General features: G+C 33.4%; 2 protein-coding genes across 12 annotated transcripts in view; one reads left to right on the top strand and one right to left on the bottom strand.

The window, feature by feature from the left end:
- The window catches only part of LOC148302403 (trehalose transporter 1-like protein), a 56106-nt gene extending 49093 nt beyond the window's left edge, over nucleotides 1-7013 (top strand). Inside the window, exons 3-5 of the mRNA XM_088271665.1 lie at nucleotides 342-471; nucleotides 3559-3744; nucleotides 5090-7013. Of these exons, the coding sequence (XP_088127791.1) occupies nucleotides 342-471; nucleotides 3559-3744; nucleotides 5090-6219 (1446 nt within the window). The 3' untranslated portion in view covers nucleotides 6220-7013. The remainder of the gene's footprint in view (nucleotides 1-341; nucleotides 472-3558; nucleotides 3745-5089) is intronic.
- The window catches only part of rg (A kinase anchor protein rugose), a 620520-nt gene that overhangs the window by 65961 nt on the left and 537373 nt on the right, over nucleotides 1-17186 (bottom strand). For all 11 annotated transcript variants that reach the window (XM_088271658.1, XM_088271653.1, XM_088271655.1 and 8 more), the window contains 2 exons: nucleotides 12293-12410; nucleotides 11166-11268 (listed from right to left, as the gene is read on the bottom strand). In XM_088271658.1, coding sequence (XP_088127784.1) covers nucleotides 11166-11268; nucleotides 12293-12410 — 221 coding nt within the window. The remainder of the gene's footprint in view (nucleotides 1-11165; nucleotides 11269-12292; nucleotides 12411-17186) is intronic.

Genomic DNA, 17186 nt, shown 5'->3' with positions numbered 1-17186 from the left:
CAATTTTTAAAAAAAATGTATAACTTAGAAGTTGAGTTTTATTTGAGAATATGAATTGATTTAAGAAAATAAAAATTTTAGAACTCTTATCTCTCAATAACTTTTTCCTTTTCAAAACCGTATTTTTATTTCGAAGAAAAACTTTAATCCAAAAACGGTATTTTAAACAAAAAGATTAACTACATCAAATTTTTAAAGAAAATTAAGCTGCGATTTAACATTAAGCGTATATTTGGGCCTTGAGGTTGGGTTCTTTAATATTTTATATACCAGGACAGCATGAAACGTAGGAGTAAACATAACCATCAATATTTCTGATTTGAATTGTTTGACATTTGCAGGTTATGGCAGCGCTGGCGGCCCAGTCTATCAACGTGTCAGTGGGCCTTTGCCAAGGATATTCTGCTATCCTGTTACCTCAATTGACGATCGATAGGCCAGATTTCACAGCGGAGCAGGCATCATGGATAGGTAATAACTCATTGGTGACTTGTTAATGAATAGGAATACCGGATAGATTTTGATACAGTCGACGAGCAACTTATATGCTATGTTCTCCTTGTAACTCCGTTTGGAAACAAAATTATAATTTCTCGTTAATTTGAAATGTTAGGAAGTAGTAATATGTTTTTATTCGTCGTGAGAGATGATTTCCGGGTGGTGAATCTAATCTCAAACGGTTGATGAATTAAACTCTTGATTAATTTATTCTCAACTCCGTATTGCTGTGGTTAGCTGTGTGGTTATTCGTCTCATAAACGACAGTTACATACAAGAAAGAAATCTGGTATGAAATTTAAATTCGCATGCATTACATATCACTCACTCCTTTCAACAACGACATATATAAAAAATCGTCAATTTTCAGTTGTGCAAGTTTTAGAAATGCCCAGAAAATGTACACTATCCTAGCAAAAGCGGCATATTTTTAACTTAATATTTACTCGCTACAGGGCAGAATGTGTTGTTTTTGCATTTGAAGAAAAGGTATTGTTTTTTTTTTAAATATGCTAAATATTTTTCAAATGGAGAAAAAAAATTAAGGTTTTACCTAAAAAGATCTATTGCACAGTAAAAAGTGAAATAAGTGGCTTGATATTTATTTTAAATACATTGTATTATACATATTTTTAAACTTTAAAAACGATCTCCTGAAAAATCAAGTTTTTTTTATAAACGACGTTGTTAAAAAGAGTCAGCGATATATGAAGTATCATCAAAATGTAATACGTTTTCATGCATTTAATAAACGGATTTGTCATAAAAATATGGTACAAATTATTATATGTAATTATAAAAATGTCACCCGAAGACGGTAAAAACCAGCAATAATAAGACACTATTATGTGAATTAGCTTAAATAAACAGCTATAATTATTACTGAAAATAAAACAATGGGGAAGTTATGTCACTGTTTTTTTCCTTTAATTTACAATCACAGAAACAATTACCGTCATAACATATGTACCTCAAAAGCACATCACAGAGATTCACAATGGAAAATGAATAATTACATCTAAGCAACGGTCCGCCTCCGTGGTGTAATGGTTAGCGTGTTTAGCTGCCTTGCTGGAAGACCCGGGTTCGATTCCCAGGGGGTGTTGAAAATAAATATAAGCGATTTTATACTGTTTGTATATATATTTATATATATTTAATATAATAATGATATATATTTAATAGAACCTCGGACTGTTACCTGAAGCGGAGGGCTGATCACATTTCCTTTTATTCATAACGATCAACACAACACTGCGTTTATATTTTGTGAAACCCTATGCACCATTGGGTGCAAATAAGGGTTAGGAGAAGAAAGTTACTACGTTCTAGGCGCTTACACAAAATTGTAGTACATCAAACTACCAACAAACTACAAACAAAATTGTAGTAAATACCTACTACAAAGGCGATATCTACTAAAACGCATCCTATGCCTATTAAAAAAGGAGTTCAAGAACAAAATTGGATGATAGATTTTGCGCTACCTTAAATCTGTTTGTATACTAGTATACCGTAAAACGGGCAACTTGAACTCTGATGTGTTAATTGGGCCCAGTACAAAAAAAATCTGTATTTGGTCTACAACAATGAATATATCGACATGATTCATTGTTTCCCTGACGGGTGACACTCATTGTCACGTTACGTTCATTAATGTAGACCAAATACAGTTTTTTTTTAGCTCAAGTAACACATCAAAGTTCATGTAGCCCCGTTCTACGGTACTGCAACTGTTCAGTTCACAAATATCAAATATGATTGACGTACAACGCTATTTTCGAAAATTATAAAATTTTTCAATCAGGTAATTAATTTTGCGCCACCCTGTATTATTATCTAATAACAGGCTCTCTCAAATTCGACACTTTTCTGAATTACATAATGGCCTGATTCTATTTACTCATAAAATTGAATTAGCACGTTTCATCGAAGACATTGTTAGCATTAATAATTAAATATTGTAAAAAATACTTTCTCCGCAAAATAATACTCGCCACAAGTTGTGTATACCGTATCGCTCACTCCTTTCAACAACGTCATATATCAAAAAACCTGATTTTTCAGGAGATCGTTTTTGAGGTTTTAAAATATAATAAAATGTGTTGAAATAAATATCAAGCCACTTATTGAAATTTTCACTGTGCAACAGACCTTTTTAGGTAAAACCTGAAGGTTTTTTCTCCATTTGAAAAATATTTAGAAAATTAAACTTTTCTTCAAAATGCAAAAACAACACTTTCTGCCCTGTAGCGGGTAAATATTAAGTTAAAAATATGCCGCTTTTGCTGGGATATACTACGTTTTCTGGAAATTCCGAAAACATGCACAACTGAAAATTGTCGATGTTTGATATATGACGTGGTTGAAAGGAGTGAGCGATAATATGTATATGTACCCATATTATCTGAAGCTGCATATCTGTTATCTGAACTCACAAACATCCAATTCAGTAAGCGACCGGCTGCGCGAGAAGTCAGACGTGTCTCTGCAATTTTTTTTTCGCATTCTAATAAACCAGTTTGGCGTCGGATTTAAATAATTTTAAATAAAAGGAAAGAGAGAGAAACTAATATTTAAGTTTTGTACTGACATATCTCGCTGGAAATGCATTTCATATAATAAAGTAACAACTTTATAGTTATTACCGTATATTTTTATTTGACCAGTAACCGGGTTTCGTCGTAACCGACATCGCCAGTCAGATGATGTCTGTAACGACTAAACGCGGTCACTGGTCAATAAAACATATGTGGAAAAAAACTATATGTTATTTTAATATACAGAGAAATTAATATTTTTAATTTATTTTTACTTAGTAATTACACTATTTCTATAATCTACTATGACACGTGTTTCGATGCATTCCGCATCATTTACAAACACCGTATTTTGACCGTACCGGTGCATGAAAATGATGCGGAATGCATCGAAACACGTGTCACAGTAGATTTTTAAGAAATAGTGGTATTTAGTTAGTGAGACTTAATTGAAAAATATATAGACTTGACTACAAAGTGACTGCCGAATCAATTAATGAATATATTTTCTTCTTTCTAGCAAGTCTTGGGGTGATTTCAAACCCCATTGGAGCCCTTTTAGGGGGACTAATGGTGGATGGATTGGGTCGAAAGGCAACTCTTCAGGCTATAGTCCTCCCAGGCCTCATAGGGTGGGCCACAATAGCCCTGACTTCAACATACGCTGGGCTGTGTGTGGGGAGATTCATCACGGGATTCACTATAGGTCCGTATTTTTCTTCATTAAAAGAATTATTTACTTTTTCATTAATTGATTCGGCAGTCACTTTGTGGTAAAATCTATCCATTTTTAATTAATGTTTTACTTAGTAAATACCACTATAAATAGTGTAAATAGTGGTATTTACTAAGTAAAACATTTATTAAAAATGGATAGAATTATTTACTATAATGCAATTTTTTATTATACTGCAATAATGATAAATATTCAATTACCATCGATTATTTTTTTCCTTTATGAACGGTCGAAGCCAATTTGTACATAATTTGTACGGGTTCGATTTCCACCAGTTGCAAAATTAATTCAAAGACTTATTTTCAATTGGTCTTGGTGTTTGTGATGTATTTTTCACATTTACCGTACCTATCCCTACTATCCTACCTGCAGACAAGCATATAAAATATACGCTTAGCGGATTATTCCTTAAAAAATACAAAATAAAATATTTGAATGGTATGATGTATAGTATATGCATATGATAAAAATATATATTTTTTCCTTTTTAAGGATACATTATTGGTTCGAAAAGTTTTATGTAAACAAGGATGACCATGTAAAACAAAGAATTATGCATTAGCCTGAAATATTGTCGGCATTAACTTTGTGAAATACTAGGATGATTTAAATATAAAAATGGAACATTTTTACAAGACCACTTTTTAAAAAATGCTCTCATTAAAGTATTTTATTTTTATAAAAATGTATAAGATAAAATTGCAACTTTTTTTAACCACTTTTATTATTGGTTCTTATCTGAATTCGATTTTAACACAAATCTTGTCATCTTTAGGGATGGACATGTATGTAAAGCTGATTTCTTCACTAAATCATTTTCACGATCTGTTTTACCCTAATTAAATTACAGTGAAGCGCCTTTGAAAAAGAATTTTACGAAAATGGCGCTTTATAATAATCCAAAATTATTATTATTATAGAAGTCTAAGCATGATTCCATGCGTTCTTAATAATCTATTATGTTTAAAATAATTAGTTAAAATAATGTTATTAAAAACTATATCGTAGGAAGCATTAAATGATTTTTTCCGGATTTTTCCACAAGTTAATTATTCAATGATTCATGTTAACATGCGATGTGATATTTTTATAAACGTACGTGTAATTTAAACAGTACAATTTTTCATTATACATATCATTAAAGCAATGACTATTATTATTACACAGATTAATAATGTATTCTCATTTGTGTGTACTTCGGCAGAATATCTAAAGAAGATATTATCTTCAATATCCCAAAGATGGTATCTTGATCAAGCTGATCGAGATTGGCTTGTCGTACTTGAACGTAATTGGTAATTTTTATCTCCCGTAGGAATGAGTACTGCAACATATATCTACGTAGCGGAAGTGGCCACTCCGCAGAGCAGGGGAGTCTTGGCCGCCGTTGGTCCAGCTCTGGTGTCTTTGGGAATATTCATGGTTTACGTTCTTGGTTCCTTCATCCACTGGAAAACGGTGGCGTTCGTCTGCGCGGTCATCTCTTTCTTAACCCCGATCCTGATGCAGATGGTTCCAGAGTCTCCCCTCTGGTTGGCATCCAAAGGAAGAACGAAGGAAGCCTACGAGGCCATGTACTGGCTTCGTCAAAACAACAATTTAGCTCAAACAGAACTCGACGAATTCTCGAAAGGGAATACAGAAATAGAAGGAAGCTTCCTAGATAAGATGCGATTAATTAGGAGGTGGTCGGTATTGAAACCATTCATAACGCTTCTAATATTCTTCATGTTCCAAGAGCTCTCGGGTATTTACATAATACTTTACTACGCAGTTGACTTCTTCAAAGGTGTTGGGACAAGTGTGAACGAATTCACAGCTTCTATGATTGTCGGTGGGATTCGAGTAGTTATGGGTGTTTTCGGCGCTTGTTTGATTAACAAAATAAGAAGAAAAGTTCTAGCAACTACGAGTGGAGTATTGTTGAGTACAGCGATGCTAGGAGCTGCAGTCTGCGACACACTAGGAGGGAGTCCATTGATTAAACTGATATGTATCCTCGGGCATGTGTGCGCGAGCATGATTGGATTTCTCCAGCTTCCTTGGATAATGTCGGGTGAACTGTATCCACAAAAGATAAGGGGAATAATGTCAGGAGTGACCAGCTGCTGCGCGTACATTCTCATATTCTTGAACATCAAAACATATCCAAACTTAGTTGCGCTCATCACCAACAATGGTACCCTTTACATGTTCGGCGGATGCGCTATGCTCGGAGCAATATTTTGCGCATTATTCCTACCAGAGACCAGAGGAAAGTCTTTGTCGGAAATAACCAAATGTTTCGAGGGTGATGGGAAGATACCGAAGGAAGATTTGGAAGGAAGTAAACCAGAGAAAACCGAAAAATGGATATCCGGTGCTAAAAGAAAGCACAGTGCCCCGAATATGACATTAAACAAGAATGGCACAACACTTAAAACAGAAAGAAAGCTTAGTATTTGACTTAAAAATAACTTTTACTTAAGCAAGATTAAAATAACAAAACACGGATTCAAACCTAGCTCAACATCAAGTTGGTTTTTGTTCAGATCGTGCAAACACCAAGATATATTTTAGGCTAATTTTTCGACGCTATAAGAACCAAAAACAATAAATCCGTTCCTTTTTTAGTACTATTAATGTGATAGTAAAAATAATTTATTACTTTATAGTGAGATAATTTGATATATATATTATGCAATTTTAGATATAGATGTGTATCTGTGATATAAAACAAATGTTGCTATAGCTAAGATTTTAAGATATTTGTTAGCAATCTAGAGTTAAACATACCTCAACAATAAAAATAAACAATGACGATACGTATCAAATAATAGGAAGATAAAAACACCTTTGAGTATTTAAGTAGTCCGATCAAGGCTACAATTAAAATCAACTGCGATTATGATCAAAGAGCAACAAAAAAACATTGTATCTCCCAAAATCAAAAAATTGTAAGTACGTACTGATTTCGAATGAGATCAAAGTTTTTGTATTTATTTAGGACATAAGTACTATTAAGGTTATCAGATAAAAAAAAATACATTTAAAGAGAAAAATTATATTTTTAGAAAATCCTGGTTAAGATAAAAAAAATGTGTAGTGTTTTGATTATGAAAAAAATAATGCTTGTTTACAATATTTTGTGATGAAAACAATATACTATGTTCAGAGAACGAAAAATAACATGTTTGATGAACAATAATTAAAAAAAAAATATATGTTTACGTACTACAACGCAAAAAGTAAATTAATCACAGAAAGGAAATAAATATTTAATAAATGTACAACATTTTGAGTGTGTCCAAATATTTGTTCACAAAAATCTAGAAAATCTCCAATTACAGGAGTTTTTTTCATATTGTGACGGTCATCAGCCCCATAAATGACCAGACATCCATATTCTTCTTCATCTTTGATGAGATGTCAAAAAATAATATTTAATAAATGTTTTAACTTAACAGGGAGGGCAAATTAATTAATTAATAATATTTTATAATAAATCATGTATTTAAATATATTTTACAAATGTTCAAATGTATATTACTGTAAGTAAATTACACAGAACTATACAATTTATATGCGTTTTTGTATTTTTATATGTACGAACTGTAAAAAGTTTTTTTTATACGATCAAGCAATTTTTGGTAGATTAGTATTGATGGCTTGTCGATATTGATCACAAAAAATAATAAAGAAATAATATATATGTAAATATTATCGGGAAATAATCACGCCTCCAATTACTGAGATTTGTAGGAATAAGGGATGAAAGTGGAGGAATATGTTTTTGATATTTGTTTATAGTTCCTGAGCGAAAAGGTTGTGTTAGTCAAATAAATGAGTCGATGAAACATTGTGTTTTATTTTATAATATATAAACAATACAGTATAACATACAAACGAGTACATATCGCTAATTTCTTTCAAGAACGTCATATATCAAAAATCGTCAATTTTCAGTTGTGCATGTTTTCGGAATGCTTAGAAAATGTACTATATTCCAGCAAAAGAGGCATATTTTTAACTTGATATTTACCCGCTACAGGGCAGAAAGTGTTGTATTGGATTTTGAAGAAAAGTAATTGTTAAATTATTTTTTTTAAAAATAAACTAAATATTTTTCATATGGAAAATAACCTTCAGGTTTTACCTAAAAAGAACTGTTGCACAGTAAAAAAAATCAATAAGTGGCTTGATATTTAATTTTAATACATTATTTTATATTTTTAAACTTTAAAAACGTTCTCTTGAAAATCAAGTTTTTATATTTATGACGTTCTTGAAAGGAGTGAGCGACATGGTAGAACCCTGGTAATCCAAAAAAGATTTTGGTAATGAAAAAGAAGTTTGATCAACGATTTTTTGTTGTTTGATTATCCTACGATTGACGTCGTCACTAAACATTCGTAAAAATACGAAATAAAACGACAGTAAATAAGAAAATAAAAAACTTTTATTATTTTAGAAGCCATAGCAACATTCATCGAGATAAAGAGATCTCGTTATAATGAAAAAGGTACTGGTAAGCAGGGGACGCAGAACGACGCGAACATTGGTTTTACTAGCAATTGTCGGTTTTGGCATCGTTATTTTTACGATAGTCGATAATTCTAGAATTATCCGAATTATCTCATAGTATTCTAGAATTAATATATGTCATTCCCAAGAAAAGGGGTTTCGGTTAAAGTTATTTTTCAATCATGTCAAATCAACCCGAAAGTAATAATTTTGTTATCTGTTGCATTTTGTCTGCCTCCGTAGTGTCATGGTAAGCAAGCTGGGCTACCGTACTGGAGGTCCCGGGTTCGATTCCCAGGGAGGTCAAATAAAAATAAGCGATTTTTTCACTGTAATATTTATTAAATATTACCCTGTACTGGTACCTGACGCGGAGGGCTGATCACCTTTCCTCCATGTGTTGACGATCAAGAAAGCACTGCGTTTACATGATGCAGTGCCCTATGCACCATCAGGTGCGGATAAGGGCTTTTTATTATTATTATTATTGTACAGCAGTGTATTTGCTATTATATACCATATAACATAGGTATATACGAGTATATTCAAAAAGTCTAATTTGTATTTTTTAAAATCATGTTTATTTCTTTATATCATTGTTATAAATGCTAACTGATCATTTGTGGTCACGAGCTGTGAGAAAAATCTTCTCTTGGACCAGAAAGCCAATTCGGAATTTTCCTACGCCCACTTGGGAACAATTCGCTTTGATAAATGAGTTACTTTATAGGGTCACCTCACGCCGGTTACTATAAACACCAAGAGATGATTCATCTTTCAGTGCCGTTTCTACGCTGATAAGATAATTTACTGTGAGCAGTCATACATATATACAACTCCCCCATAACGTCTTCACAAAAATGATTGATGGTCAGACACTGGGGACATAAAAGGGTTACCGAAAATACAATTGTGAATGTAGCAAAAGCTTTGTAAAAACGAAAATCTAAAGGTGACCAAAAACTTCCTCACATTTTTTTATTGACTTGGCGTTTAATTTGTAGAACTCCATTTTAATTTATGTATTAATTTTAAATCAAACACAGATATAAGGGTACATACCTACATCCCCCATTAGCTACTGTTGTCTCCCATAAATTATTGCTGCACGTGTTAAAACTGTCACTTAGAATTGTATAGCTACATAAGGACCGTAGTCCATTTGATCTTCACATTCGTTTGATAATGCCCTAACAAGGCGAAACAATTGTCACAATTTAATTTTTTATGTGTTTTTTGTTAATAAAATACAACTTAGTAGACTCAAAAAATGTGTGTTTGATTTAAAATTAATACATAAACTTTCTCACACTCCGTAAAAAATCCTAAATGTTATTTTTATATAAAAATATCATTTAGGATTTTTTACGGAGTGTGTGGAAGTTTTTTCGGTAAGGGAATGTAATTAATTATGAGTATTTCAATGTTTTTAATGTTTTAGAATTTAATAAACCCTGATGATCACAAGGTTCTTGTCGAAACCGGTAGGTTGAAGTGTACTAAAGATAAAAAAGTGGTTAGAACAAAGTTTTTTTAATTTTAAAAGTTTATAAAGTTTAAGCCTATGTAGGGCAATGATAAACGGTTTTGCATGTTTCACTTGGACGTTAGGTAATAAAAAAAGACCAAGAAGTTTCATGCGGCATTCACATCACAGGTTCTTTAGCCTTTGGTTTAGATATTAGATTTTTAAGCGAAATAGGATTTTCACATTGTTTACGAATAATTTATTATTAGAACAGCATGCTTTTGTTTGATGTACATATGGAAAATATTAAATATAATGATACACCCCTGGATAATGTTGATAACGGTTATCCAATTACGGGTCTGGATAGATAACTCCACGCAGGATAATCACAGAGCTACGTGTCGTTTGAGAGCTGGTACTGGCAACATAGTTGCGAAGTAATGGGGTATGTGACCAGAATTCAGAAACTAACAACAGGATAGAAATGTATTAAAGATGAAAACCAAAATCAAGACCAAATGTACCGAATTTAAGATGCAAATCAAATGAACAATGTAAAGCGACGAACCATTTGAAAAATAAAGATTTTACGTTTAAAGGATCATCCGTTCATTAAGACCCGATCAATTGAAAAAAATATCTTTCGACAAAACGAGGAGAAGGATTTTTAATCAAAATTTTCACTCATAAATTCTTCTAACCCTTTTCCGCACCCAATGGTGCATAGGGCACTGCATCGTATAGAAGCAGTGTTCTCTTGATCGTTAAATACAATAAGGAAATCTGATAAACCTTGCGCTTCAGGTACCAATCCAAGGTGATATAAAATATATATTATTTATTTTGACCCTATTGGGAATCGAACCCAGGACCGCTAGCATAGTATCCAAACGCACTAACCACTTCACTATGGAGGTGAACTCATGAATAATATGAAATTATAGTAACTTCAAACATAAAGAGTAAATCCACTCACAAGTAGGTATAGGCTACAAAACTAATGAAGTTTAGACCCAAGTAGGGCCGTGATAAACGGTGTCGCATAAGCCTTAGCTAGATTTCAAAGTCATTTGGCGTTGGGTAATCCAAAATTGATCAAATATCTTATCGATGAAAGCCGGCAACCAAAATAAAGTCGCAAAGACGTTTTGCTGTCGCGAAACCAAATTTTTTCATTACTTTCATTCAGCTAACAATCAATGAATCGATGAATCCGTCAATAAGTAAACAAAAGAATAGGTTAGCGTTCGTGAGCGAGATTCACTCAAAAACGGGATCCGGTCACTCGTAATAAACGGATCATTAAGATGCGGTCATTCGCGAACGATCCATGTCTGCCATAGAACACAAAATTTGCGACATCTATGTACGGCGTTCGGTATTAAATTAACAATAAAAGTTATTATAATAGACTCACCTGGTTTGCGGTATGCCGTACTTGATACCGACACCGACTCTCGGCAAAGCCTTGATGACTTTCTTCACCGTGCTTTGGTCGTGGAAGGCAAACATTATCGAGGCTGAAAAAAAAACAAGTATTGGTTAGTGTCTCCGCTAAGTCCAGTTTGATCGGATTTTCAACAGGTGTCAGCGGTGTTACTAAAAACGTTGCTTAGAAAAAATATTGAAAGATGGCAGTAATCGCTAATACCAAAGGTGGAAAATAGTATTTATCTACAATATGTTTATATCTATAACAGTTCGATTTTTCACAAAAGGAAAATAGTTCAAGTTACGTTACAGCTCTTTTTTAAATGGGATTTTGAATAATATTCTGATTGGCCATTTCGTAATTCACGATCGAAGATTGCAATGCAACAATTCAAGGAAAATGTCCTACCAAAAGGTAAGACAAAAGGGGAACATAAAGAAGAATAATGGTTTGTTACAATAAAAGTGACTTTATTATTGCTATTTTTCAAGAATTATTTTTATAACATTATTACGATGAAAGTATACCGACTAAATTCATGTAAGTATACAAAATCGTGGTACAAGAAAAAGAGTTTTTTTGTTGTTGTTTTCATTCGCTATATTAAAAATGATATTTGAATTTGAAAAAAATACATACTAGGTACTTTAAATTTCCGAGCAAGATATTTGCTATTTTTTAATCTATTTTTAGATTAGACGGATTTTTATCAGACACTGGATAATTCACCCTACGGATGATGTATATGTTAAAAAATTGTCATTGTTAATATTAATAGACTAGATAAATATAAGTATTTAAAAATTAAATTTCATTTGCGTCCCTCCAAAATATTGTATTTATGAACTAATTCTGAATAATGTCACCTATTATCAATTGGAAAATAGATATACCTCACAATGTATTTCAGAAATTCTTGATTGAAGGCAGCACCGTCAGCCAAAATTCCACATCAATCAAAATTGCAAGTAAGGTATAAAAGTAATTGAACAATTTACATTTTTTTAAAATAATGCAATATGGACGTTCAATTAATAATAAAAATAAAGGTAAAAGAGTATTAGGAGTATATATACTTAAGGAGATGAATGAAATATTGGTTAAAAACTTACTTCTGCTAGCCAGGAAGATCTCTATGGCAACATTCTGCAGAAGATATCGGCGAGAGAAGATGGCTCGAACCTCGCTGAAGTACCATTTTCCGTGAAGATGATCGCAGTACTTCAAAACCTGGAAAAAATCATCATATAAGTACCTACATTGAATACATTATAATCCAATAAGTAATAGTAAATTAAATTGGAGATCAAACACATGTGTCAAATACTCCATATGATAAAATTAAACACTCTCCCTTTCATTCTTATCGTTCACTTTGTGTACTTTACTTCGTGACTACCGGTTTCAGAATAATCACTCCATCATCAGGTCAAATGTAGATTAAAATTAAATTGTTACGGCCTGACATTTATTCAAAAATAAAAGTTGTCACGAAGTGGTGTTTTTTAAAATGGTATTTCACAAATGAAACGATGAATGATAAGGAGAGTGTTATATTATTACCATACCACAAAGTTAACAACGTTTTTAACTACCTCCGGGTTATTTTCAGCCATATTTTTTTATAAACAAGCAAAAAAAAAAATACAACGTTTGTTGTCACAAAATATTGTCAGGTATGAAACCTGACAAAAATTTGTCAGTGCATCCGGTACGCATTAAATGTTTTTGGAACAGATATCTTTTCTCGTGCGCGTAGATCACACGGGTTAGCACGGTATGGTGAAGAAATACCGCGCGTATCACGTACATTCGTATGTGTAGGGCGATTAAAATTCAAAATATACCATATATATATATATATATATATATATATATATATATATATATATATATATATATATATATATATATATATATATATATATATATATATATATATATATATATATATATATATATAATGTTTTGCACAGTTGTCTTCTGTAATGTTGTAACAGAGTTTCGCAAATCAACAAAATACTTGTATAAAAAGAGTTTGGTATCACTAAAACTATCTCAAACGTATCCCTGGAACTACTGAAGAGGTATCAGATAAATAAGAAAAGGAAGCTGACTTCTTCGTCTATCAAGTACGAACTTACATAAATGAAATTTAAGATTGATCAACATATCTAGGAGTTCCAAAAATTTAAGTAGTGCGGTTGTCAATCATGGGTAGAATCGGTGAATGTTAGTTACACGTGAGTAAAGTGATCACTTAACCAAGCCAAGACAGGTCGTAACCCCCTATAAATGTCCAGACTTCCGTATTCTTCTCCATCTATGTTGAGATGTCAAAAATGTAATAACTGAACTATGTAACCATCACGACGTTTCCCCGCAGGGATAGGCAGAGAGAACAGAACGGCACACCACTCTACTCTACTAGCTACTACTACTACTACTACTACTACCACTACCATCACGCCGTTTCCCCGCAGGGGTAGGCAGAAAGGATGGAACGCCACACTCTTCTGTCCTGACATACACTCCTCGCCTCCTTCACGTCCATACATCTATCTAGTCATACATGCCCTCCGATTACGCAGACTTTTGACACCGCCAGATTTTAGGTTCTAGCTACTTGTGTTGGTAATAAATGAAATCCACAGAAATGGCGGGCATTTCATAACCACTTAACGAAATTGTATTATGAAACTTTATTTCACATCGCATGGTGTAGGATTCAAGTGTGTTTTAGTTGAGTGATAAATTATGAAGGATATAATATATTCAAATACGTTGGAAACATATTTTCCCACGACAGTTTACAATGGGGTGACATTTGATCTGGACGCCTCCGTACAAATCACGACTTAAGCGGCCAGTCTTACAAGTGGAAACGCGTGTTTAGGTGCCCACTAAAAAATACCCACTTAAAAAATACCTGCAGTGAATACCTACAGTTTAGAAGCTACAAAATATGAGTGAGTAAAAAATGAGTATTTGCAAAAAGGGATTTTTTTTTGAATTACCTAACGTCCAAGTGACTCTGATATCTAGCTACGGCTTATGCAACACCGTTTATCATGTCCCTACTCAGGCTTCAACTTTAAAAGTTTCATAGCCTATGCCTACTTGTGAGTGGATTTACTCTTTATGTTTAAAGTTACTATAATTTCATGTAATTCACGAGTGAAAATTCTAGGCAAAAACTCTAGTACACTACACTCTTGTACTAGAAATCCCTTTTTGCAAATAAGTACTCAATTTTTACTCACTCATATTTTGTAGCTTCTAAACTGTTCAGACTCGAGCAAAGGCACTATAATATGGTCGTAAGCCCCGTAAATGCCCAGACTTCCATGTTCTTCTTCATCTTTGTTGAGATGTCAAAAAATAACGTAAAAAAAACTACAACTACTGCTAACATCACGCCGTTTCCACGTAGGGATAGGCAGAAAGGATGGAACGCCACATTCTTCTGTCCTGATATACACTTCTCGCCTCCTTCACATCATACATCTAGTCATACATGCCCTCCGATTAATAATATAACAATAATAATTTGGATAATTTGTATAGCGCCATTTTCGTAAAATACTACCTCAAGGGCGCTTATAAAGACATGGATAATAATAATAATAATAAGATGATGATGATTATGATATAAAAAAAATAGATTAAAACGTCGTCAATCGATCTCGGGCTGTCGAGTCTGGAGCGGGGAAAAGATGAGCCGACAAATTAAAACGCCTTCCTCTTGATCCCATTGGCTGGAGAATGACCAAGGTGTTGAGCAGGACGACTTCCCGAGCGATGGTCGTCACGCTGGAGGGCAGCTTGTTGATCTCCTCGTCATTGTGGATGGCCAACTTCCAACTTCCAAACTAGCAGTTCAAACGGGACTTCACATTTATCCTCTTTTGCCGCCTTTCCGTGATCCGACATGATGGTTTTGTCTTTGAGGTTTTCCGCTTTCGCTTTCATACTAATGGGAGCTGGCGCAATTAAGGTATTTAAGTTTGTAGTTCGATTTCATAAAATTTAACCGTTTAAGCACATGTTCTCAGATTGGTATTATCTTTGCACATTTTTATTGCAGTCATTTATCCCCGAGAAGTTAGGGGTTTCGGATGAATACACTATGGTCGTAAAGTACCCTTAAGGGACGAACACAAAGCACTTTTTAACGCCAACTTGCCACATGTGTTCATTCGGCACAGATTCTTAGAAATACACTACACCGTTTAGACCAGCATTGCTATATTGAACGACGCAATGATATTATTGATGCACTTTCATCAGTTAACAGCTAACCTTTATAAAATTATAACTTTTAACCATTTCAAGTTAACACCAATCACAATATTTATAGATGAGCAAAAAATTGTAGACTTGAGATGTAAATGTCCGGAGAAAATTAAATAAATGATGGAGCGTGGTTCTCTCAGCAGCCGCGTCGGGCGCTCGAGGAACCACACAACGCAGACTTTTGCACCGCCAGATTTTAGGTTCTGATTGATCTGATCGTGCCAAGTTTTTTTCGGTCGTCCTCGTTCTGTTTCCCCGCTTACATTCGCCACATATATTTTCTTAGTCATTCTCTCATTATCCATTCGCTCTACATACCACCGTTAAGAACTTATCCTAATCTTTTCAATTATACCTTGTACAGCCTTACATTCCTTTCTTAAATCTTCGTTTTTAATTCTGTCATACAATGATTTTCCGCACGTTCGTCTGAGGGAACGCATTTCAACAGCGTTCACTCTGCTTTCATCCTTCCTTTGCAAGTTCCATGTTTCGCTTCTGATCCAGATTCGTGAACAAGTATTTGAACACACTCAAAATGTTGTAAGTAGAATTGAATTCGAAAAGACAATTTCAAGACACGATGTGTTCCAAATTAATTGGTCCTTGTTTAATTTTTTTTATCAATTTTGAAGTAAGGTCAGGCGTTTGTTGAAAACTCCCCTCTTAATGCATTTAATCAAACAATCGCAGTTTCTCACAAATGCGACGCGTCGAATATTTATAGTGTGTAATAAAAAATACAAATTTAATTGGTATTCCGGTATTATTATTATCATCGAAACGTCGATACGTATTAAAAGAGGCCGTTAAACTTAATAAATTGGTTGCAACTTGACAGATGGATGGAAGAAAACAGAACTACATAGTACATACCTACCTGCATATATCAAAGATCTAGTCTAGAGCACGAATGGACCAAGTCCAGTCCATTAAGTCCTATGCACTCCTGTTAAGTTGAAGAGTAAACGAAAGCGAGATAATAAAAAATAAATAATTACATAATGATATTTTGAGTGTGTCCAAATACTTGTTCACAAATCTGGATTCGCATTGGATTGAAAGAGTTTCTGCTTAATAAAAAGCTTCTTTCATCTCACAATAGATGTCTCTAGTGAAGTTCTAGTGATTCAAGCACAATGTTTCGAAATTGGATCATCTTGAGATGTTAAAAAATAATATGAAAAATAATTACGATTTTAAGCATAATTTTTCAAAATAAAAACATAATACCATATACCTCAATAAATATGATAATACTTTTTATTAGCACTCCGAAATATGATTTCATTAAGTTAATACGGACATCATGACGTCATTGATGGAAAAATATTATCCTTTATAGATTGAAGTCATATAGTTTTTTCCGCATTTATTTTATTTGACCAGTGACCGGGTTTTGTCGTTAACAAGATCATTAAGACCAATCTTATGATGTGGGTAAAGACGAAACCCGGTCACTGGTTATATAAAATTAATGTGGAAAAAACTACACATATAGTTATTGTATTATAGAAAAAATATAAGTAGGTAACGAATATGTGAAGTTACTAATAAATTGGTCACAATTGTCGTCAAGAAACAAGAGAACTTCGGGACGCGGATCCGACTTGGGAGGATGCAAGGGAGCTGGTGACCGAAAGAAAAGCCCGCAGACAGTTTGTGAATTCCATATGCCACACATAGGGAGCGGATATAACCTGACCTAAC

The sequence above is a fragment of the Brachycentrus maculatus genome, unplaced genomic scaffold (assembly GCF_059751285.1).
Source record: "Brachycentrus maculatus isolate JH-2025_06_01 unplaced genomic scaffold, ASM5975128v1 h1tg000454l, whole genome shotgun sequence".
Classification (NCBI taxonomy): domain Eukaryota; kingdom Metazoa; phylum Arthropoda; class Insecta; order Trichoptera; family Brachycentridae; genus Brachycentrus; species Brachycentrus maculatus.
Note: the sequence above shows the minus strand (reverse complement) of the source record. Positions and strands in the feature narration are given on the sequence as shown.